General features: G+C 41.4%; 1 protein-coding gene across 1 annotated transcript in view; it reads right to left on the reverse strand.

The window, feature by feature from the left end:
• Arhgap19 (Rho GTPase activating protein 19) overlaps nt 1-24,898 on the reverse strand; it is a 44,744-nt gene continuing 19,846 nt past the window's right edge. Inside the window, exons 3-12 of the mRNA XM_005352278.2 lie at nt 21,628-21,708; nt 19,962-20,171; nt 16,974-17,200; nt 15,115-15,201; nt 13,898-13,963; nt 11,282-11,473; nt 9,002-9,100; nt 4,930-5,040; nt 3,748-3,826; nt 1-1,672 (exon numbers count right to left, since the gene is read on the reverse strand). Coding sequence (XP_005352335.1) covers nt 1,662-1,672; nt 3,748-3,826; nt 4,930-5,040; nt 9,002-9,100; nt 11,282-11,473; nt 13,898-13,963; nt 15,115-15,201; nt 16,974-17,200; nt 19,962-20,171; nt 21,628-21,708 — 1,163 coding nt within the window. The 3' untranslated portion in view covers nt 1-1,661. The remainder of the gene's footprint in view (nt 1,673-3,747; nt 3,827-4,929; nt 5,041-9,001; nt 9,101-11,281; nt 11,474-13,897; nt 13,964-15,114; nt 15,202-16,973; nt 17,201-19,961; nt 20,172-21,627; nt 21,709-24,898) is intronic.

The raw sequence follows: 24,898 nt of genomic DNA on the forward strand, positions 1-24,898 counted from the left end.
CCGCCCAGTGCCACAGTACAACACGGTGGAACACACTTAAAGGAAGCTTCATGCTGGGAAGAGCTTCTTTTATTCGGTAATACAAAAGGATTTCTGTTTGACCTCACTATATACCTAACACAAGAAATTTATTTAAAAAAAATAATAAACCTTTTCTTAGTAACAACAAAAAGAGTCAAACAGAAACCTAGACAAATGAACTTGTTAATGAAATCTTTAAGGATGACCTAAACTCTTTTCGAGAAAGAAACTTAAACACCTCCACTGTTCCCAAACTATCCAGCAGGAAAGCCAATTACCACATTTCCCTTTACGTTTGCTACTACAGCAACAGAATAAACAGAATAGGATGGAAGAGGCTGACAGACAGACACAAAGTCAGCCTCTGCTACCCTGAAGGTGGCTCTCATTTCAATAGTAACACAGCATTTTCAACTGTCTATCACTAAGTTGGCAAACCGTATTTTGCTGTGTACCTGGATCCCCACAGTGGGGTGAGGATGGTTGCACAGTTCTGCAGAGTCAGCCTGTACCTCAACATCCTCACCTTCCACCTGATGCTCACTGGGCAGTGGCTCCTGTGCCCATCCTGACAGAGGGGCAGAGAGCAACTGTTTGATGACTGGGAGAACACCACAACTGCTCCTGTGGGGGCTCTTCTATTCCATATGGGCCCTGCAGAGACTGCTATGTATGTCTTTCCTGGTTTCAAGCTGCTCTCAGGAGACAGTTGAGTGGCATATTTGATACTTAGGAATGTGTGACAGGATCCTACCAAGGCCAACCAGTCCCTCAAGGCATGACTCCAGAGTCTCTACCACATGCAGATTGCAGCAAGCTCTATGGATCAGTTCGTAGCTCTTCTCAAGCCCCAGGAGTCTGCCACAGAGGTGTCAGTGGAACCAGAGATATTCAGGTGAGAGGAAACTAATGCAGAAAGCAAGTTAACAACCACACAACCATTCTCAGATCACTGAGGGGAAGACAGTGAGGCATGGGGGTGCAGTTCAGTAGCTGAAATCTGTTAAAATATACTGTATTGAATTCTTTTTCATTGCCAGGTCAAATCCCCTAAATTAGACATAAGAAATAATAGAATGTCTAGGAAAGCTGTAAATTCTTTGAACATAATAAGATACAGAGATTTCTCAAGCTCAAAATGAAAAGGGGTCAAAGGCATTTAACTTAAAATCCATGTAGGTTGTGAATCTAAACGATGGCTTTTAAAACAAGTAAATAAACAGTCACTTCCTCACTACTAACAACACAGAGAAAAGTCCCAAATACCAGTTAATATATAACAGTCCACTAAGACTGACAGTGCTTTTAAAACATATTACTAGCTATTAAACATAAAATTTCCTATTCTTAAGAAGAAACAGAACCGACCCAGCACACTGATTAAGCATAGCTGCCCACCTACTGCACTGTGTAAGCTTCCTCATATTAAAAACAAACACAGAGAACAGAGCATTCTCTCAGAGGCACAGCTTCAGAGACATCCAGTGAGTGGGTTAGAGGTATCAGTTGGTCATGGTTTGATTGGCTTTCACAATTCAAAATGCAGGGAGCAAGCTGCAAGCTTCACTGGGAACAAAAGTAACACCTGTCCCACTGAAGAGAACTTCACTGTAGACAACAGGGGAACTCTAGCTGACCCTTCAGAGGAATCCTAGGTTAAAACAGAAATAAGAGGATTAGGCATTAATTAAAACATTCATTTTTTAAAAAAAAAATACCCCATCTAAAAGCTACAGAATCTACACTTAGAATTTTCTCTACATTTAGGATTAAATATGCAAGAATGTGACCCTCCACCAAGTAAACATCATCGAGTCTGCTTGGTCTAATCCCAGTTTGTTACGTCTTCTTAGTGACAGCAGCAGTCATCACTCAGTAGGGGCACGAATGATGACGGCTGTTGCCCCCAGTTCCTGTGTACATTGCCTCGTCTATCCTAACAGCTGCCTATATGGAGAAGGTAGTACGCTGTCATTTCACAGATGCAGAACCTGCAGCCCACAGAAGCTAACCTGTCCCAGGATAGAAAGCTATCAAGCACTAACATGGAGAGCTGACCCAAGTCTAAGTGAACATGGAGCTTGTACTATTACCAGCACTGCCCTGCTCACCAGAGAACGTTTACTAAAACCAAGAGCAGCAAGCCACTGACACTACTGAGACAAAGAGAAGAGCAAAAGAACTGAGGGCAGTCGGGTGTGCTTGCACATGTGTTCGCAGGACTAGGGCTGAACCCAGGGCACTGTATATTCTAGGCAGGTACTTTAACTGATATTCTTAAATCTGACCCTTGCCTCCTCAGACCAGATGCAGAGATATGACAATACAGATGAAGTAAATACCATAAATCATAGTCAGTGCCCATACTTTAGAAGTGCTGATAAGAGTTCAACGGCTCAGTTAGCCAGACAAGGCCTCAAAGAGGACAGGGAGGGAAGGTTCAGCTGGTCTTTAAAGAATTAGAAAGATTTGACTACTAAAAATAATGCCCCTTGAAGAGTGGGGGCTCTATCATGTGTTTTCATGTGGGATAATGTTGCCCCCATATCCAGAAGGGACCCTGGTAATAACTGGAGGAGTTTTCAGTTATAATTGAGGGCAGGATGCTAGTAGCATCTGCTGAATCAAAGCTGCTAGATATCACCAGTGCACAAGGCAGCTCCACACAAGGAATTATGACCCAAAGTTTCAACAGTGGCCAAAATAAGAAGTCCTTTGCTAAACAGAAGACACTGCACTATCTTCTTCTGGAGGTGATTTCAGCATCAGTATCAAGAACAGCTAGGATTGTATCCATTGTCCTATAAGAGAGATACATGGCAGACAGGCCCTGAATTGCAAGTGAGGAGACTAGAGAGTTCAGACCTAAAGATGCTTTTTGGGAATGAGCTGTGAAAGCAGATCAAGGAGCTAAAGATGCAAAATGCAAGAGAGAAGAGTGGAGAACTTAATTCAATTAGCCAAAAACAAGCCAGATGTGGTGCTATACAATCCTATATAATGCCTAAAATCCCAGCTACTCAGAGGGCAGAAGAAGATCATAAGCTTAAGACCAACCTGGAAAACCTAAAAGAAATCATGTCTCAGATCTCCTGAGTAAATTGGGAGCATGGGGACCTTGGGAGAGGGTTGAAGGGGAGAGGAGAAGCAGGGAGGGGAGCAGAGAAAAATGTAGAGCACAATAAAAAAAAATCAATAAAATTTTTTAAAAAAGAAAGAAAGAAATCATGTCTCAGAAAAGGAAGAAAAGCTGGGCGGTGGTAGTGCATACCTTTAATCCCAGCACTTGGGAGGCAGAGGCAGGTGGATCTCTGAATTCAAGGCCAGCCTGGTCTACAGAGTGAGTTCCAGGACAGCCAAGGAAATACAAAGAAACCCTGTCTTAAAGAAAGAAAGAAAAGAAAAACTTTGGTGACCAGGTCTAAAGTCTGCACATAAGAGCAAGGTGACTTGAGTGGACTCTCAGCATGGCCGTTCTCAGCCTCACACAGCATTTGTACTTATCCCACTCGGTTTAACATATATTGATGTGTGGGTCCTGTCTGTCCAGTAGGTCTGTATTTGAAACAGTCCCTCAGTACCTAAGGGCAGTGCTAAGTAGAATAACCATCCAAATTCCCTCTGACTACAGTTACAGCACCTTAGCCATTCCAAACAAGAAACGCTGCTGATAGAAAACAGACAAGAATGCTTTCAGTAAGAGCAGAGGACAACCACAACAATTACCTTTTCTCCCCTCTTTCTTCCCCTCAGACCATTTCAATCTTGTTGGTGTCATTGTGACAGTTGGAGAGCCAGAAAAGAACTGTAATGAGAAAACTGTACAGTGGCTTAAATGATCAGATATCAGGGCCTCTTTACAGAGACGTAAGTATACCTCGCTAATCTTAACTGGCTATTCTTAGCTTAATGAAATAGCCTAGGCGCATTTTCTTGATTAATGATTGATGTAGAAGGTTACAGGCACTGTGGGGATGTCTCCCTGAGCAGATAGTCCTAGGTTCTACATAAAAAAGAAGAGAGAGGGAGAGAGAGAGAGAAACTTAGAGAGCCATGGGGACAAGCCAGTATGCAGTGTTCCTCCATGGCCTTTTGCATTCCTGCAATGACGTCCCTCCATCATGGACTGTACGCTGTAAGCTAAATAAATAAACCCTCTGTTTCCTGAGTTTTGGTCAGTGTTTATCATAGCATCAAAACACACATTAATAATACACATGCTAGGGCTGGAGAGATGGCTCAGTGGTTAAGAGCACTGCCTGCTCTTCCAAAGGTCCTGAGTTCAATTCCCAGCAACCACATGGTGGCTCACAACCATCTGTAATAAGGTCTGGTGCCCTCTTCTGGCCTGCAGGCATACACACAGATAGAATATTGTATACATAACAAATAAATAAATATTTAAAAAAAAATAATACACATGCTATATCTTTCTTGAACTCAAAACATATCAAGTGGCTGGGCAGTGGTGGCATACACCTTTAATCCCAGCAGGCGGATCTCTGTGAGTTCGTGGTCAGCCTGGTCTACAAGAGCTAGTTCTAGGACAGGCACAAAGCTACAGAGAAACCTTGTCTCGAAAGAAAGAAAGAAAGAAAGAAAGAAAGAAAGAAAGAAAGAAAGAAAGAAAGGAAGGAAGGAAGGAAGGAAGGAAGGAAGGAAGGAAGGAAGGAAGAAAGAAAGAAAGAAAGAAAGAAAGAAAGAAAGAAAGAAAGAAAAAGGAAGGAAGGAAGGAAGGAAGAAAGAAAGAAAGAAAGAAAGAAAGACAGACATATCAAATGATTTGGTGAAAGCCTACAGAAAAGGCCCTAAGCACTACTGACAGAGCCAGAGACTCATAATAGAACAAGCGCCAGCCTGCTAGCCTCCTCCTTTCCACAAAAGGACAGGGAAAGAATGTGTTCTTACCAAGCTCATATTTTCTTTGCTGACTCTCTTCCGTTCACCCATGGCCACAGCCTCTGGAGTAGGGGACTTGTTTTTCTTTTCTGACATCATCTGATTGCCCAGGACTTTGCGCTGATTTAGAAACAGAAAATATTTTGTTCATGAGCATTTACTCTTTTGTAGCTGTAATGATCTTCAAAACTACAACTTCCTCAATTAAAAAAAAAATCCTGGTAACTTCAGCACAGACTCAAGCCATGTCATACAAAGGAATGGAAGACATATAGCAAACAATGAGAACTGTCTCTCTGGGTGATTTAACCTACCTAATATTAGCTAATATACCTGTGAGCTTGAAAGAACTACCAGTCACTCTTGAGGGTTGAGCTTTTTTGGAGGTGTGGGGCTTGTGGAAAATGTTTCTCTCTAGCAGCTGTTAAGGGTCCCTTCCTCTCCCCACTAAGGGAACTACAGACTGGGTCCTCTAGGATTCTGCTTCTCTGTCCTTCCTCACACATGACTAGTAAATGTCCAGAAGTTATTCTAAGAGTTTCTAATACAGCCATAAAAGGCCCCAGGCCTTCTCGGGGGGGGGGGGAGGTCACATGACCACTGACCCACAGTAAGAATATAAGGTGTTCAGTGCAGCTCATGGTAACAACTCTATCTTAGAGAAGCCCCCTTCTTGCCCGAAGAAGAAATCTGAATTTCAAAACAAGAATATCATCAAAACTAAAGCACCAAAGGAAAAAAAAATACTAAACAGAACTAAAAAACTAAAGTATTAAACTCTACATTATAACTATCAACAGCGGGGTTCAGAATAGTCTGATGTGATCGGTTATTTACATGACATACCCCAGAGGAAAACCTTCTTCTAAAATAAGGCTGATGCAGAACCCACTACCAGACACACCTCTGTAAAACTAGAAAAAAGCAAATTTCTACAAGTCTTAATATTTTTTAGACTTTCTTTTATTTTTATTGGTGTGTGTGCATGCACACGCACATGTGAGCTCTCAGCCTGCAGAGGGCAGCAACATCAGATGCCCTGAAGCTGGCATTGTTGGCAGTGGAAAACTGACCAAGGTGGGTGCTGGGAACTGAGCTCTGGTCCTCTGGAAGTGCAGCAGTTCTCTTATCTGCTGAGCCATCTCTCTAGCCTCCAAAGTTTTAATTTTTAAAAGATTATTAAATATTAAATAGCTATTTTTTAAAAGAAACCAAATAGCTAAAGTGCATGTGTGCACATGCACGCGCGCACACACACACACACACACTCTAGAAAAATAAGGCCTTCAGAGGGAAGGAATCACCTGAGGATGCTGAACTGGGAATGCCAGGATCCACAGATTAACTATAAAGCTTCCAGGGAATTTTCAAAAGGGCACTCTGAGTTGGATCTATCATGTGCAACACCCCAATACCACTCACAAATAAAAATGTATAGAGGTCTAGAATCCATTCTCCATCCTCATGAATGGGCCAGTGGCCTGTGGGACGTGACACTTGCTGCTGGCCAGTTTCCTTTGCTCTCCACAATGGAGTGAAAAGGCAGATTGTGGGACAGGAGACAGCGTTTGCACATCACCTCTCTGGTTAGGAGATAAACTTCACTGCAGAGCTACTGAGCAACTACTGAGTCTCTTCATTTATAATGAAAACACCTTGCACCTCTGTTTTATAAAATTTGCTAGTATAACATCTGTGTTTAAAGCTGTCCTGGGCTTGGAGTGTAGCTCAATGACAGAGAGCTTCCTCACATGTATGAGGCCCTGAATCCAGCTGATAATGCCACCAAAAAAAGAAAAAGGAAAAATCATGTTCTAAAGTGTTTTATCTTAATAACTTATGAAGTTCAAGTACTCCCTTAGTAAAGAAGTAAGCAATAGCCAATAACAACACCTACATTTCAAGCAATAACTACCAATACCCTGTCTCAAAAAGAACTACAATCAAGTTTACGACCTTACCCATTTCAGTGGCATTACTACAGTCACAGTGCCATAAAACACAGCCAGCTCACCCATTCGCACACTATTCCTCCTAGACAAAAGATAGCGCCTCATTCCCTCTTTACCTCTGGCCACAGGTAGTCACAAATCATTTCCTGTCTCCATGACTTGACCACTTTAGTACCTCAAATCAGCAGAACTGTACAGCATTCGGCCTTTAGTGACTGGCTTATGTAATTCAGGGCCCAGCACAGTGAGGAGTGCACCAGACTCTCCTTCCAGTCTAAGGATAAACAACCTTCCACTCTCTCTACACTTTGCATCTTCAGTCCTTCAATGGACAGTGAGCCTGCTTTCGCTTGTGGCCACTGTAAATGATGCTTCCGCGAACACTGGCATACAGATAACTCCCCAGACCCTGCTTTCAATTCATTGGTATATACACAGATTTGAAATTGCTGGATCAAGAAGTAATTCTGCTGTTGATTTCCCGAGACTGTCGTACTGTTTCCCCCAACAGGTTTGCCACTTTATATTCCTAGCAGTAGTGTACAGGGTTTTTATTTCCCTACATCCTCATCAACATTTTTGACTTTGTTTGGGGCAGCAGTCATCCTGGGTATGAAGTGCACAGCACTGTGGGTTTGCTTTACATGCCCTAAATGATTATGAAGATGAGCGGTGCCGGGCGGTGGTGGCGCACGCCTTTAATCCCAGCACTCAGGAGGCAGAGGCAGGCGGATCTCTGTGAGTTCGAGTCCAGCCTGGTCTACAAGAGCTAGTTCCAGGACAGGCTCCAAAGCCACAGAGAAACCTTGTCTCAAAAAACTAAAAAAAAAAAAAAAAAAAAAAAAAAAAAAAAGACGAGCAGCTTCTCCTGTCTTTCTTGGTCATGTGTGTGTCTAGAGAGAAATGTCTATTCAGGTTATTTGCCTGTTTTATAATGAGCTTAGATTTTCAGCAATCCTGAGCTATACAAGTTCCTTCTATTTTCTGGATATTATCTCCTGACCAGAGAGGTGACGTGCAAACGCTGTCTCCTATCCCACAAGCTGCCTTCTCACTCCATTGTGGAGAGCAAAGGAAACTGGCCAGCAGCAAGTGTCACATCCCACAGGCCACTGGCCCATCTGTGAGGATGGAGAATGGATTCTAGACCTCTGCAAAATATAAAAAGGATCAAAAGGAGGGCTAAATGAAATTGCAACTGCTAAGGACCAGCAAAAAGGGGAGAAAATTAAAAAGCATACATTTGTTAGAGAAAAAAATGTTAGGTTTTAGTCAAAAGGCTCCTTGATATTTGTAGAATTATATACTTTAACAATGTTAAAACAATTTTTCAAGAAAAGTAGAAGTAAGAATAGAGCTAGTCGCTCTGGATTAGCAGCTTTAGTTAGGCATGGAAATAGAGCTCTGTGACCAAATCACCTACTGCCACCTGATGGCAACATTCACTAACTGCACTCATGTTCAGTCGTCTGCACACGGGGACAGCAGCAACAACACAGAAATATATTTTCTATTTGTTCTAAAAACAAGATTTCTAATAATTCTGATGCATGGAAAGAGACTAAAACAGCAATGAAATCATTAATTTCACCAAAATTAAAGATATCAAAATCCACTGAGGTATTAGAAAATCCATTTGTCCAACAATTTCCTTAGTCCTCAGCTTGCTCACTTCCCCACACATGCAGCAAACTGCATAAAGAAGTGTATAGTGTGGCTGAGCAGTAGTGGTGGCACACACCTTTAATCCCAGCACTCCCGAGGTACAGGCAGGTGCAAGGACAGCCTGGTCTACAGAGGGATTCCAGGATGGCCAGGGCTGTGACACAGAGAAACCCTATGGGGGGGTGGGTGGGGAGATAAAGTGTGAAGCAGGAAGCCAGATTCCCATCCTTAGACACAGGGAGGAAGAGCAGGCTGTTGCTGCTTTCTCTACAGAGTTCCTATAGAATTCCTTTCATTGGTGACACAGTAAAATGCTTTGGAAAAAAACCTTCCCAAACTCTGTCCCCTCACCAATTAACCATTTATAGAACTCCAAGGAATAGAATTAAGCACTTTGTGCACAAGAAAATAAGACATAAATTTCCTGAGAATCAATGTGGATAGCAGTAGCACAGCAGGCTCACCTTAATAAGCCCACTAAAGGAGCGTGAACGGGCTCTCTTCTGGACTCTGGGAGTAGAAGGCTCTCGCCCTGGTGTTTGAGTCAAAGACTGCTTATGGAACTACAAGAAAATACACAGTACATTTTATTAATATTGTCCCTTCAAGAAGTGACAGTCTAGGGCAAGTAACAGCTGAATGTAGAAACCCAGAGCCAAAGAGTCTGTTTAGATGGAGAAAGCAGGTTGATAAGCAATCACAAAAGCAGAAGCGACATTCATTATCTCTGTTTACAGATAGAAAACCAAGATCCAGAAGATTTATGAACTCGTCTAAGACCTGACAGTAAATCAGAATTATTCTGCATCAATTACCTTGGAAATAGAAAGTTACTAGCACAATCCATGACAGTCCTCAGTTTAACAACTGAGTCAGGATTTAGCTTTAGGATAGAATCTCATGTAGCAGAGGCTGGCCTCAACTCTCTATATGGCCAAGGATGACCTTCAACTCCTAATCTTCCTGCCTCCATCTTCCAAGTCACGACATTATAAAACTAGAAGGCTATTCCCAGTTTATGAGGTGTCAGGGATCCATCCCAGGACCTCGTGAATGTAGAGCAAGCACTCTACCAACTGAGCTACAGTCCTAAGAATGTTCCAAAGGTATTAAAGCTCTCTAACTCGAGTTCACACTTGTCTGCCAGTGCTGCTGTGAAGGGAAAAAGACTGAATGCAGACTTCCAGTGCTGTCAGAGGAATCTCTGTAGCGGCATCTCCAGAAGAAAAGGGGAAGAGTCAAGTTAGTGTATAGTCTTAAGCCAAAGCTCTCATTCATTATTTGGGGGGTGTATGTTTGTGTGTGTGTGCACGCACACACCATTATGCCCATCTTCTCCACTTTTACAAGTGTAACACATGCATGTTAGCTACTACGGCTGGATATCAGGAAGAACCAGAGGTGCCTGGATTTTGGGTTTCTTTTGCTCCTGTACAGGAAAGAGAGAAGACAAAGGGCTTGGGGAGGGGCAGCCATCACCTCCTCCAGCAGTGGGGCTGCTTTCGGAATCAGGGAAACTGATGATGGCCAGGGGGCCAGTGCCAGGTTCTGAATTCCTGCAGGTGGATTTTAACAAAGACAAACCGACATACAAAAACAAAAATACAAAGAGACAGACAACAAACTCAAAACCAGAAGCTGGTGCTCTCACCATCACTCTGGTGTAGAACTGAAAATACACAAGAACAAAAAGACAGACATAGACTCAAAATCAGAAGCTGTGCGGCAACAGATCCAAAAATACAGATGGAGGATCACATCTCCCCTGCTGGCCGCCCCTCCCTCCCATAAATGCCCATGAAACGTCTTTCAGGGCTAGGGCAAGGGATCTCAGGACACATCTGCCTCCTTCCTTAGTCCTGTTTCAATACAGACCCTGCGCAAGTACAATTCTCAAGTTACTGATTTATAATTACACAGAAACAGAAACACAAACAGACAGACATAAAAATGAGCTTGTTTCTTTATACCTCCAACTGGGTCTAGAGTGTGTCTGGGAGCGACTCGATTCCCAGTCAGGGAACCAAATGTTGGACTCTAGCGTCCAAACACCGAGGAGTCGCCCTCAGAGACCATCTCACACACCACAGCCAATGCAAAAGCATGAGGATTTTATTAATTCTGTCATGACAGGGTCCCCCAGCATTCGGGAAGCCGAGGGACCTTGAATAGCTGGTACAGTCTACTTTTAAAGGGGCCACAGAAGCAAGGGGGATTGTTCTTTGACTATTCTGATTGGCTTATTTTGAAAAGGCTATTACCAATAATTGACTGGAGAGCTGTTGCCAGATCAGATGAGGTAAGAGGTCATTTTGACCCCATTTCCCAGGGGACCGAACCAAAACATACATATATGAGTAATTGTTCAGGAACTGAGTACGTGCGAGTGTAGCTGTTAGGTCCTTGGTTCCCAGGGGAGGAGGGGAAGCACTATGGCACAGAGGCCGAGAGGATTCAGAATTGTCAAAAATGGCTTCAGGATTGTCTTAAAGTCTTACACTGGTTCTCTCCAAGCAAATTTAGTACATACCAAAATTACAGATATTCTAAGCACAGTTAACTGCAGAAAGTCAAGTACTTCCACACCTCCCTCCAGAACAGGAGTACACTGTGATTCCATGGACAAGCCTGCTATTTTAGCTGAGCCAAAGCTTGCTCCACATGAGAGTGAAACCTCAGTGAGATTCTTAGCTGTGCTCTCTGGTGACTCCTAGAGCCCACCCAATTTCCCTGCATCCAGGCACCTGTCGAATAAGTTGTTTCTTCTTTGTTGAGTCTGGCATGTTATGAACATGTTGAAAGAGTTCTTTCAGAGCCTCTTCTGTATGTTGCTGGGTCTCCTCCTGCTGAGAACAAGAATCTACCCTATTCCGTTTCTGAGATCTTGACAGCTGGAAGGACATGGCATGACATGAGGTTGTCAAATCAAGATCATCCTACAGAAAAATTTATAAAAAAAAAAATTAATACATCCTACTGGCTTTGTTTTGGGTTCTTACAATAACCTTGATCAAAAGAAGTGGGAAATGGAAACATGGCATGCTACTATATCCAGGAACAAGGAAAATCCTAACACAATTACCAGATAAAGGAAAAACGATTAATAAAGGCCTCTGAATAATCTACTTCCATTATCTGCCCAGAAAATCAACATGCATTTAGAATATTGCCATAGAGAATTATAGCTGTTTGATTTCAGTTTTCAAAACACTTTTTAATCTCAAGTAATCCTTGTTGCTATCCAATAGGTAAACTCTAAAGTATTAGTCCCAGCAGACAGAACAATAACAATATACAAACAAACAAACAAAAACCTAAGGTGAAAGTTAACTTCATCTAGACATTTAAGTGATAAACCTACCCTAGAGCCCATGGCTATTGTGCCTTTGCTCAAACTCATTTCCATACAAACTACATGGAAGTAGTAAGAAGAATAAAAGCTACAGTTCTCCAAGGAAAACAACACTCTAGTTAAACTAGTTTTTAAAATGTTCCTGAGGCTGGAGAGATGGCTCAGAGGTTAAGAGTACTGACTACTCTTTCAGAGGACCCTGGTTCAATTCCCAGCATCCACATGGCAACTCACAACTGTGTGCAACTCCAGTTCCAGGGGATCTGACACCCTCACACAGACATGCATACTGGCAAAATATCAATGCACATAAAATAAATAAATCTTTTTCGTAGATTTATTTATTTAGAAAAATGCTGTTTCTTAGTCACACCAAATATTTGCTGGATGAGAAAAAGAATTAGGAGTAGAAAACACAGCATAAAACACAGTCTCTAAGTCTCTAACACAGGTTAAATACAAGTCAGTCAGGTGCTGGCAGGCCTTTCTCAGCTTCTCACTGCTTCAGCTCAATACTCTTACATAACTTTCTGTCACAAGCATAATATATTTCTCTAAACTCATTTGTTCTCAAATGTTGCTGGCTAACTTTCATTGTCAACTTGACACAACCAACAGTCACCTGGGAAGAGGAAACCTCCACTGAGCAATTGCCTTAATCAGACTGGCCTGTGGCCATATCCTAATTGATAACTGATGTGGGAAGGCCCAGCTCCACTATAGGGGGCAGCATCTCTAGGCAGGTGAGCCTAGACTATCCAAGAAAGCTAGCTAGGCAGGAAGCAGCATTCATCCATGGGTTCCACTTCAGGTTTCTGTTTAAGCTACTGGCCTGACTTCTGTCAGGATGGATTGTGACCTGGAAATATAAGATGAAATAAACCCTTTTCTCCCCTAAGCTGACTTGATCATAGTGTTTATCACAGCAACATAAAGCAATCTAGAATACATTTTTTCTCCCTCTTATTGAGAGTGAGAAAAATTGTGTGTGTGTGTGTATGCGTGTGTGTATGTGTGTGCGCAAGCATGTGTCACCTCTCTAGTGACAAATCTTTTAACTACTCAAATCTTTTAACTACTTGACAGTTTAACCATACCAATGAACTTGAATAACAATGAATTATATAGAACTAGATATGGGATGGATATCCCATGCACATACCCATACACATAAGTAAAAATTAAAAGCTGGGCATGGTGACATATGCCTTTAGTCTCAGCACTTAGGAGTTAGAGGCAAGGAGATCTCTTTGAGTTCAAGGCCAGTTTGTTCTATATAGCCAGTCAGTCCTAAGACAGCCAAGACCACACTGAGAAACCCTGAGCTTAAACCAAGACCTACCACCACTACCACCACCACCACACAAACATACACACACACAAAGAAATAAACAAACAAACCAATAAATAAATTTAAATCAGGGTTGCTGAGATGGTTTAGCAGTTTAAAACACTGTCTACTCTTCCCGAGCACCCAGATTTTAATCCTAGAACACATATGGCAGCTCACAACCACTTGTAACTCAAGTTCCAGAGGATCCAACATCACCTTCTGAATTTCATAAGCTACTGCACACAAGTGGTAAACTTACACACACATAAAAAAAATATTTTAATTAAATTAAAATTTTAAAAAAGAATGAATTACGTAATACTGGACCTTTGTTACTATAATGTACTTGATATTTACAGGTTGCTTAGATCATAGGCTATAAAAATATAATGGATTTTACAGAAAACTTTAACCTATGATCTATGCTGTGACATTTATGTAGAAAATATCATCCACTATTAAGGACCTCTGAAAGCAAGCAAGCAAGTATATTATACATAGGGGCATTTTAATTCCACAACTGTCTTCTTAGTCTTGGCCCCTGCTAAAACAAATGATTAGGTAAGTTTGAACTGTAACATAAAAGCACTGATTTAATGATGATGTTACGCTTTGTTTAAAAACTTCACTAATCTTAATCCTTCCCTTGTTTGAAGACCAGTTTCCTGTTCTTACCTTTGACACTTGAGTTCTGGAGCCCAGATAGTACAGTCTGGCACATTCCCGAATATAAGCAGGAGCCTGAGAAGAACATAATAAATAAATAAACAAACAAACAAACAGGGCTCAGTGATTAATATGACTACAATTCTTTAGGCAACAGAAAAGAATCCTAACATTATCTAATGGTAGAGCACTGTGCACAGTCAAACACTTGTGCTCACTCATAGGTTTTTAAACATATGTTGGTTTGTTTTTTTTTTGTTTTGTTTTTTGTTTTTTTTTTTTTGGCTTTTCGAGACAGGGTTTCTCTGTGGTTTTGGAGCCTGTCCTGGAACTAGCTCTTGTAGACCAGGCTGGTCTCGAACTCACAGAGATCCTCCTGCCTCTGCCTCCCGAGTGCTGGGATTAAAGGCGTGCGCCACCACCGCCCAGCCGGTTTTTAAACATAAAGCAAAGAAAACCAGCCTACAGACCACAATTCCAGAGAACTTAGACAACAATGAGGACACTAAGAGAAACATATATAGATCTAATCTACATGGGAAGTAGAAAAAGACAAGGTCTTCTGAGTAAATTGGGAGCATGGGGACCTTGGGAAAGGGCTAAATGGGGAGGGGAGAGGCAGGGAGGGGAGCAGAGAAAAATGTAGAGCTCAATAAAAATCAAAAAAAAAAAAAAAAAGGAAAAAAAGAGGTACACTCTAACAACCATTCCTGAATGCTTAGCAACAGCAGTGGGTCAGCGTGAGCAAAGATTTTATCTTGAGGACAGTTGGGATCCTCTCCCTGAAGTAGGGAGCCTTTAGGAAACTCAGACATTGCAGCTCAGATGCTCAGCAGGAGACCAAAGTAGAGGACTTTACTTTCAAAGTTTAGCACATGTGGCTTTTGTGTAATGAACTAAACCCATGAAATCTACAAAAGACATAAGAAGTTCTTGAGAAACTTATCCCTCAGAAACCCCGCCTGCTGGTGCTGAGACATCATGAAAGGTGCTGTCAAACCCACAGAACCTGGGTAGGCAGGCAAGATAAGACTAGGCAACCACCAGCTTGTGCTTCCTTCGGTGAAGAAAGCCAGTTAGCCAGAGGACAGAGAAGACTTGGCTCCTATTTCTAGCCCTCCCCACTATCCATTCTGCTTCACGATCTCAAACAGCACCTCTCATCCAGGATCCCACTCTGCCACCTTCCTTGTCCTGTTACCAGCCAAATGCCATGCCTTACCTACCTTAAAAAGCTTCTGGGAGTGTTTGATCATAAAAGCCATCCCAGTATTTAACTTGGTGATATTCTCCTGAAGGTCATTTGCAGTGACCTAGTCAGTGGGAAGAGACCAAACAAAGGGCATTAAGAACTGGGAAGTGTTCGCCAGGACATGTCACTTGAAATGACATAATAGCATAGACATGTGTCCCTAAAGTGATCAGAAAGTCTTTAAGTTTTCTTCATTTCCTACTCTGCTCACAGACACCTAAGCAGAAAATCTAACCTAGGATTCAAACCACACCCAGAAGAAAGGAGAGTCTGTTCCAGCCGTCAAGGACACTGGCTCTGAAGAGATCCAGAGAACAGGCTACTAACACTACTAGAGCTGACACCTTTCTACAACATCTGTATATGCCATGCCTTCACCCTTGTTATTTTATCTGTTTGCTCTTCCCAAGGAACCTCACATGCTTTTTTTTCTAACCACAGCTTGTTTCTTTTCCATAGCACTGGAAGTTTTGTCTCCATTGGTTGGTTGTTTGGGAGGGGTCAGACCCAGGCTATAGCACTTGCTCTGATGATAAGCCTCACGCCCTGGCCTCTAGAACTTGGTTAGCTAATTCAAAAGCCTTTACAATGAGACTGGAGATCCCTAATGTGGATAAATGTCAGTGCATCTGTTCCTCATTAACCGGCTCAGGCTTTTCCTAGCTCAGAGTAGTCCATTCATTTTGACTTGTTACTTACTAAGATAAAATGTTACACACAATCTCTCTCTTAACTTTTCCTTCCTTATTTTTGTTTGTTTGGTTGGTTGGTTGGCTTTGGTTTTTCAAGACAGGGTTTCTCTGTGTAATAGCTCTGGCTGTCCTGGAACTTGCTTTGTAGACCAGACTGGCCTCAAACTCATGGAGACCTGCTTACCTCTGACACCTATCACATGCTGGGATCACAAACATATGCCACACCACTCCACCACCACCACCACCACCCCACCACCTGGACTCCTTATTTCTTGTACTCTCAAACCCTCCCAAAGTCACTATAACAATCTATTGCTATTATTTTTCTAACAACTTATGAGGTAACTGGTAACAGCTACTCCATGCCCACTTTACACAGAAAGGACAAAGATACTGGTAACAAATCTATCCAGGTTGTGGTTTCCAACCCAGGTAAGCTACTCATAATCTCATCTCCCATCAAAGCCTATTTTGTAAAGGTAAGGGAACCTGAGCTTCATGTGTTCATGTGTTGTTTGTTTAACAACCTTCTTTAAAATGTAAGCCACTAAGGAAGCCATGGCCCCAGTAAGAAGCACATTTAGCTTTATAAAAGAAAACTGAATATATGGGAGTAAAACAGCTGGGACAGGTTAGACTGCTCTGTCAGCTCAGAATATAATCTCACACAATCACACTACTTTATTCTAAACCTTTGGAAATTAACTTGTATTAATCCTTCAATCGTTAGAAATCAATTTGATTTGCCAAGGAGCATCCCTATTAAGATGGGATTCACACTCTCTAGTCAAAAATAATTCTAGCTTCTTTAGCAGCTAGAATATTCCAGAAACAACCTGGTCTACAAGAGCTAGTTCCAGGACAGGCTCCAAAGCCACAGAGAAACCCTGTCTCGAAAAACAAACAAAAAAAAAAAAAAGAATATTCCAGAAAGAAGTGGTCATGCAGGATTACTAGAGACTGACTTATCAGTGAGGTTACAGGAACCAGGCCCCTCAGCTTTGATGACTCCTAAGCTTCTAACATCATAAATATGAAGGCTGGACCTTGGATCCTTGATAATCTCACCAATGTACAACCACAGGAGGGGCCCAGCCTGAGAAAACCAAGCCCTGAAGATCTTTCCCTCAATACTAACATTTTTGGGCCACAGGACATGAGGTGCAAACATAAGGGCAAGGTTATAGGCAGACATCTTATTCTTGTCTTGCTTCTTCGCTGTTTGATACAGGAGATCAAGCAGTAACTTGAGCAAGTTACGATTGGCTGGAGGGAGGATGAGGAAAAGCAGCTGCAGGGCCTCAATCTGTCGCTCCTTGTCAGGTACGTTGGTCTTATTTCCTTTATCATCAAACTGCATCAAATCTTGAAAAAAAAAATTATTGAAAAGGAAGGAATGACCATCAAGAAAAGTCAATGATATTATTATTATTTCCCACTAAGTTCCACTAAAGAAAGAGAAGGAATAAAAGAATCAATCAAAAAGGAAATTCAAAACTGCTAATACCTTAGGAAGGTACTAGATTCAAATACCAATACTATAAAAAGAAAAGAAAATAGGCAATGGGCTTTGCAAAGTATTTCCTGTGTGACTATGAACATGTTAGCAGGCAGAGCATGAGCCCTGGCACCACAAGAAAGAAAACACAAAACACAAAAAAATAAAGTCACTCTAATTCAATAACTAAAGACAATCCGATTTTAAAATGTGGGAAAGATTTAAGTAGAAGGTTAGGTGTGATGATGTATACTCATGTGCCTAGCACTCAAGAGGCTGAGAGGCAGCCTAAATCATATAATGGCACCTTATCTCAAAAGAAAAAAACCAAACTGAATAGACATCCCTTCCAAGAAAATAACATACACAAGCCAGGCACAGTGACACACACCTATAGTTCTAGCTACTTGGGAGGCTGAGGTAGAAGGATTGTTTGAGGCAATGTAGCAGGCTGTGTCAGTTTTAAAAAAAAAGAAAGGAGGGGGAGGAAGAGAAAGGAAAGAAGGGAGATGTCATACAAGAGGTCAGTCCCTGAGCGTGCTTGATCGTCTATCAGTAAAACCACAAGATACCACTTCACATCTACTAGGATGATCTGAACAAAAGTACTGACAATACAAATACTGGAACACGAGCAATAAACCTTCTACTGCAGGCAGGAGCATTAAAGGATCTAATAACTTTGGGTCTTTTTTAAATCTGTAAGGGTCTTTTGCCTGCATGTATGTCTGTGCACCTTGTGTGTGCACTGCCCACTGAGGTCAGAAGAGCACATCAGATCCCCTGGAACTGGAGTTACAGATAGGTGTAAGCCACCAAGTAGATGCTGGGAATCGAACCAGGGTCCTCTGGAAGAACAGCCAGTACTCAACCACTGACCACTGAGCTCTCTCCAACCCCAGTGTAACCACTTTGGAAAACATTTGGGCAGTGCCTCAAAAAGTTAGTTATAGCTATGTCTCAGCAATACCCAACAGAATTAAAATCAAGAGGTCCACACACACCTCTGACAATGTCAGCCCTTCTTCTCTTCCCTAGTCAGATAGGTTGTGGCTAAAGGATAAGCCAGAGGGAATCATGCACAGGATGACTCTCCAACTGTGCCACACCTTCATATGTTCTTAAGAGCAGTGAGTCACTGGGCAGCACAGTGGAGGATGCCAGATAATGGACCAAATGAAGAGCGCAAAAGAAAGGCAAATAAAACAAACACATAACATAACATTTATACTTTCCAATCTTTTTTAAGGATCTAAAACTTTATTCCTCTGAAATATAACTGCAAAATTCCATGCATATTAGTAATGTATCCTCATTTGTATTATCAAAATCACCAGTGAATGTGACTTTTAAAGTCTCAGCTGAAGGGTTGGAGAGAGTTCAGAGGTTAAGAGCATTTATCTCACAGAGGGGGGTAGTGAAAAAGAGAGGAAGAAAAGGAAAGAGAGAGGGAGGCAGAGAAGGTGAAGGGTGGAGGAAAGGGGTGGGAAGAGAGAAAAGAAATGCCATGGGTGGAAAACTACACATGGATTTTGACACTGTGTGCACTTAGAGCCTACTGTAGCATAATAGTTGTGCAATTTAAGAATAAATTCTCTACCACATAGACACAAAGAATGAAAAAACTATGAGCTAAGAATAGAACAGTCTCCAAGATACAGTAAGTGAAAAAGCAAACACAGAATAATGTGTGTAATATTCTGCCTTTACATAAACAGAGGAAGAAAAGAATATATATACATAGTGCACAAAACACCTCTGGAAGACTACATTAGATATCACAGCACTGGTTGCCTCTGGAAGGAACTGGTGCTAGGGAACAGGGTGAGAAAGAAGATTTTCCATATTGATCATGAGGGTAGACTGCCTACTCCATAAGCAAATAATAATGCTTTTAAAAGAAGAGCTTGCAAAGGCAGAGGTGACCTCAATTTAGGCATGGAAATACCTGAAAAACCTCCAAACCAAGGCAAAAGCACAGAACCAGCAACCATCTGAAAGGTATAAACCCAGTGACACACCCAACCCCATGGGAAGGCACACTTTTATTGAGCAATTAAAATGTTCTAAGTATTATGGTGGACTACATCTGAGATACGAAAATCAACAGGAAATTTATCAAAAACATTTAAGGGAATTTAGATGACTCAGAGGTTAAGAGCACTTTGTTGCTCTTGCAGACAAAACACCCACACATCTAAAGTAAAAATAAATAAAACTTTAAAAAATATTTTTTAAAAGGAAAATATTTAAAGTCAGTGAAATGTCTCAGAAGGTAAAGATACTTGCTGCCAAGTCTGGTGACCTGAGATGAATCTTCAAGACCACATGGTAGGAGAGAACTAATTCCCAAAAATTGTCCTCTGACCGCCACATGCATGTCATGTCATGTACACATGAACACACTGAATACTTGTAATTAAAAAAACAATGTTTTAAAAGGAGAAGAATGAAGAGGAAGAAGACAATTGATCAAATCAAACTTAACTAGCCAAGATTTATAAGTACATCAGGACCATGAAGTCTGAGGCAGCATCAGCACCACAGTGAGTAACAAACAATAGGAGATCACAAAGGACTTCACTAAATTGAAAAAATATTTTCACCTTTCTTATTTCTTATACCCACCAGCAATTTTGAGGTGTACATGGAAATGTTTATGGGTCAGCAGAGGCTCTGGTAACTCTCCTAGAAACATCTTCAGCAGCGTGGCAACATCATTTGAGTGAAACTCTCCTGAATCCAAGTCAATATCGGTTCCATTATTGAGAGCATCCCTCAAAAGCTGCTGTCGGACACTGTTGCCTGGTACTCTGAACAAGCCTTCTACTCGCAAGTCTGCTTAGCATGGATGTCCAAAAGGAAACAGGAGAATCATGGTTAGTGTGCACAGTATAAACACGACTTCCCTTTAAAGACCTTCCACAGCACCCCTGCTAAACAAGATTTTGTCAATATTTCTAGAGAAGCTTAAAATTCCCCGAGCACCTAGAAATGACTCAAACTGAAAAGAAGTCCTGCAAAGGTCATTCATCCTCCTGAGGTACCATTGAATAACGAATTTAACACAATCAATAGTCAAAAAAAAAAAAAAAGAAGCTTGAAAAGTAAAATGAAAGAAAAGCAAATCTCAAGATCCCTTTATCCTTGTTCCTCACAGACTCTCAAAGAGTTGAGCTCATCTATGGGCGTTTGTGGCTCCTATAAACTGTTTCTTTCAGCCAAGAATAAACCTAGAACCTCTGCATTATTGTGTGACTCAGAATTCTAAGAGATCACCCTGCAGCTAAGAGACTCCTGAAAACTTAGGTCATTCCAAATAAGCTGCTCCCTTCCAACTAGGCTCTAAGCTCGTGTAAGGAGATTTCAAAAGAGAGGTAGACAGACACATTGTTTGATCGGGAAGAAGCCTGTCCATGTTTCTCCATCTTTGTGCATCCCCATTTCAGAGCCAGGCAAAGGAATAAATGGGACCCACAACAAGCTGCACAAACATCCCTGTACTCCAGTAGGGCACATCCACACGGCAGCTGGGCTGAAGGAAGCCAGGAATTCTCATTATACAAATAAGCTGAAAACCTACAATCTCCCCATTCTAAAACCCTGATGGGTAATTATGCTTTTAATCACATCTCTTGCCAAAAAATAAAACACTTAAAAACTTAAAACACACACACATACACACAAATCCAGACGCCTCCAACCCTTTCAAGACTTAAGTCCACAATCTCTTTTGTGCTCCCCCGCACAGCGTCTCACACCCCGTAAGTCAAAAGGTATGCCTGATTGGTAAACAACTGGCATATCAAGTCATACAAAAACCCCACATTTTACATGTTCTTGGTTATGCTGGGCTCTTAGAACAATGACATGACTCGCAGGACTACTAAAAACTCAATGAGCTCTGACTCGAAAAAAATAAATAAAATAAAATAAATGAGAATTAACTGACGAGTATATGTTAATCACAGAATTCTGATGATGGAACTATGATGCTTCTTGAATAAATCTCATAATTCTTTAGGCACAAGGAATTCTTCAAAATTGTCTAGGAGGTATTTATGGTTTCATAGACATTATCTAATTTATCTACATCTTTGAAAGCAAAACAAATCAATAATTGACATGAAATTCAAAAGGAAGTGTATTTTTAAAATCTACCACCTGAAAATCAGTGGTTCAATTCTTTGTTGCTGAGTAGTAGTTGGCATCTACTAACCCATCAGTCAACTCTCAAAGGAAACCTGGCGATTCTTCCTTAAACACAGACTATTGAAGCTTTGAGTAGTCTTACTTTTGTGCAGATATTCAATCAGTTGGTATATCTGGGCAATGCCTTCCTCTGTCAGTGGAGATCCAAATACCACTCCTTTTTCTAAAAAAAAGATATCATAGGACAGGGCTGTATTACATAAAGAGTACAAGGCCATCGATGTAAAGTATTTATTTATTTATTGTATAATGTACTTAAGCATATGTATTTATTCGGGGGCAGGGGCATGACAAACATGGTGTTCAGAGGACAACTTATGGAAGATGGTTCTTCCCTTCCACTCTGGGGTCCTGGAACTCAAACTCAAGGTCAGGCTGGCAGTGGTGCCTTTATCTGCAGAGTCTTCTCACCAGCCCAAACACCATGATTTTAAAAGCATTCAAGCATTCTACTTTCATTCAATGTTTTCACAAGATTGATAAACAAAAATAAAAAAAACAAGACTAAATGATGTAGGATTCCCCTCTTCATGCTGTGAATATGTTTTATTACCATTGTTTAATAAAGAAGCTACTTTGGCCTATGGCAGCGCAGAATAGAGCTAGGCCGGAAAACTAAACTGAATACAGGAAGAAGGTGAAGTCAGGAGACGCATGTAGCCGCCCAAGAAGCAAGATGTGAGGTAGCAAACTGCGAGCCTCATGGTAAAATATAAATAATAGATATAGGTTAACTTAAGATATAAGAGCTAGTTAGCAATATTTGAGCCATTGGCCAAACAGTGTTGTAATTAATATAGTTTTTGTGTAATTTTTTTGGGTGTAGGCAGCCAAGAAACCAAAGTGCAGTCCTCGTTTACAAATAAAAACTAGAAACACAGGCCGGGCGATGGTGGCGCACGCCTTTAATCCCAGCACTCGGGAGGCAGAGGCAGGCGGATCTCTGTGAGTTCGAGACCAGCCTGGTCTACAGAGCTAGTTCCAGGACAGGCTCCAAAACCACAGAGAAACCCTGTCTCGAAAAACCAAAAAAAAAAAAAAAAAAAAAAAAAAACTAGAAACACACCCAAAAATGCTGTCAGAGCAACTGTCAAGTCAATTCTCTCTAAATTCAGTATCGGATCATAAATTCCTAGAGAACAAGACTTTTCATTATTTAAAAAATAATGCCTAGCACATTGAGATTATATTTAAAAACTAACAAAATAAGAACCTGAACCATGATTGTGAAGTCATGACAATTACTCATTAGAGTTGGTACAGGATATGATCTTTTAATATTTAAATGTTTCATCCTGCCTTAATGATTTTCTTAATACTTAATAAGATAAAACAGGACTTCTTTAATATCTTATCGAAAGTAGTGCTCCAGTGCTGGAGAGATGGCTGTTCTTCCAGAGGATCCAGGTTCAATTCCCAGCACCCAAATGGCAGCTCACTATTATCTGTGACTCCAATTCCAGGGGATCCAACACCCTCACACAGACACACATGCAAGCAAAACATCAATGTACATTAAAATAAATGAATTATTAAAAAGAGTAAAAAAGCAGAACTCTACACTTCTTGTTGGCTTTGAGGCCTGCTCTCCAGGAGTGAATTTATACCTGGTACTGTAAGTCTGGTCAAAAGCCCATGGCTGGGGAGGCCCACAGGCCTTCAGGGGCAACCTACCATTGTTTTGCTAAATTGCAAAACTGTCTTTAAAAGTTTATGCTACAGATGTGAGCTGCTCTCAACTTCAGTCAGAACACCTTCCTTTCCGAGTGGGCCTCAGTTAATGTAAAGACTCGTAATGGTCACAAAGCTTTGAAGAGTTGGTTGTGAGTACTCAACCCTAAATGGGATATCAATATCAAAATTCTTCCCCCAAAAGTTCAAAGAACATGAAATAGAAGGGGATAAAAAAAAAAAAAGTAGGAATCAGGGGGTGGAGAGGAAGGTTGTGACATGCTCTATTCTAGACATGAAACAGGCATCGTACCTATGAAGTCCCGGCAAGTATGGTTACCCGCAGAAGACCTGCACAAGATCAAGCCAGTCAGCTTTACAGGCTCCACCCTAGCTGAGGAGCTACTGCAGTTGATGGCTGCTGTGTAGCCACTGGGAAATTCCTCATGTTCCCAAACCAGTGTGCATGCAGGGAGCACAAATTAGTCTCTGTGGGTTATTAAAAAAGGAAAAAGAACAAGGCAGTGGTGGTGCATGCCTTTAACCCCAGCACTCATGAGGTAGAGGAAGGCAGAGCTCTTGAGTTCAGGCTACCCAGATCTACAGAATGAGTTCCAAAACAGCTAGGGCTACACAGAGAAAAACTGGGGGGGGGGGGGGGGCACGAGTTGGGCAAGGTGGCACACACCTTTAATCTCAATGCTGGGAAACAGAGGCAGGTAGATCTCTGGTAAGTTCAAAGCTACCCTTGTCTATGTAGCATGTTCCAGGCCAGTCAGGGCTACACATGAGATCATCTAAAAATAAACAAACTGAAAGAAAAGAAGGAAAGAGAACATGAAGCTCAGATGGGGATATACATGAGGGAGGCCAGGGGAAGTTGGAGGGATAGAGGCAGACAGGATCAAAATACAATTGTATGCATGTATAGAATTCTCAGAAACATACATATGCATACACACAGAGCAGGGCTACCACTTACTGCTAGATAAGCTTTTTTGGAAGGACCTACTTTATCAAAGCAGTCCATAAAATGAAAACATTTGTGAACTACTGTAGCTTTTTTTCATTTTATTTATTTATTTTGATTTTTGAGACTGGGTCTCTTTATGAGGTTTTGGCTATCCTGGAGCTTGCTGTGTAGATCAGGCTGGTCTCAAATTCACAGGATCATTCTGTTCTGTCTTGTGAGTGCTGGGACTAAAGATGTATGCCACAATATGCCACAATATCCAGCTATAGTTTTTTAGTTATATTTTGTTTTGTTTTGTTTTTTGTTTTTTTGTTTTGTTTTATTTTTGGTAGGGGTTAACTATGTAACTCAGTGGTAAAAAGATTTCCTAGTATGGATGTAGCCCTGAGTTCATCTTCAGTAGAACAACAACAACAAAAAAAAAATGTTCAGGCTTCCTTGACTGTACTATCCTGCTATGTCACTTTATTTTCTCTACTATCATTTTAACTTACTAGAGCAGTACTTTCCTGTAGTCCCAGCTACTCTAAAGGCTAAGGCAAGACGATCATTTGAGCCTCGTGGGATCTGCGTAGGCAACAGAATGAGAGAACAACTCAGAGAGGGGGGGAGGGAGGGAGGGACGGAGGGAGGGAGGGAGGGAGAGAGAGAGAGAGAGAGAGAGAGAGAGAGAGAGAGAGAGAGAGAGAGAGATTCATAGGGCATGAAA

The sequence above is a fragment of the Microtus ochrogaster genome, chromosome 8 (assembly GCF_000317375.1).
Source record: "Microtus ochrogaster isolate Prairie Vole_2 chromosome 8, MicOch1.0, whole genome shotgun sequence".
NCBI lineage: Eukaryota > Metazoa > Chordata > Mammalia > Rodentia > Cricetidae > Microtus > Microtus ochrogaster.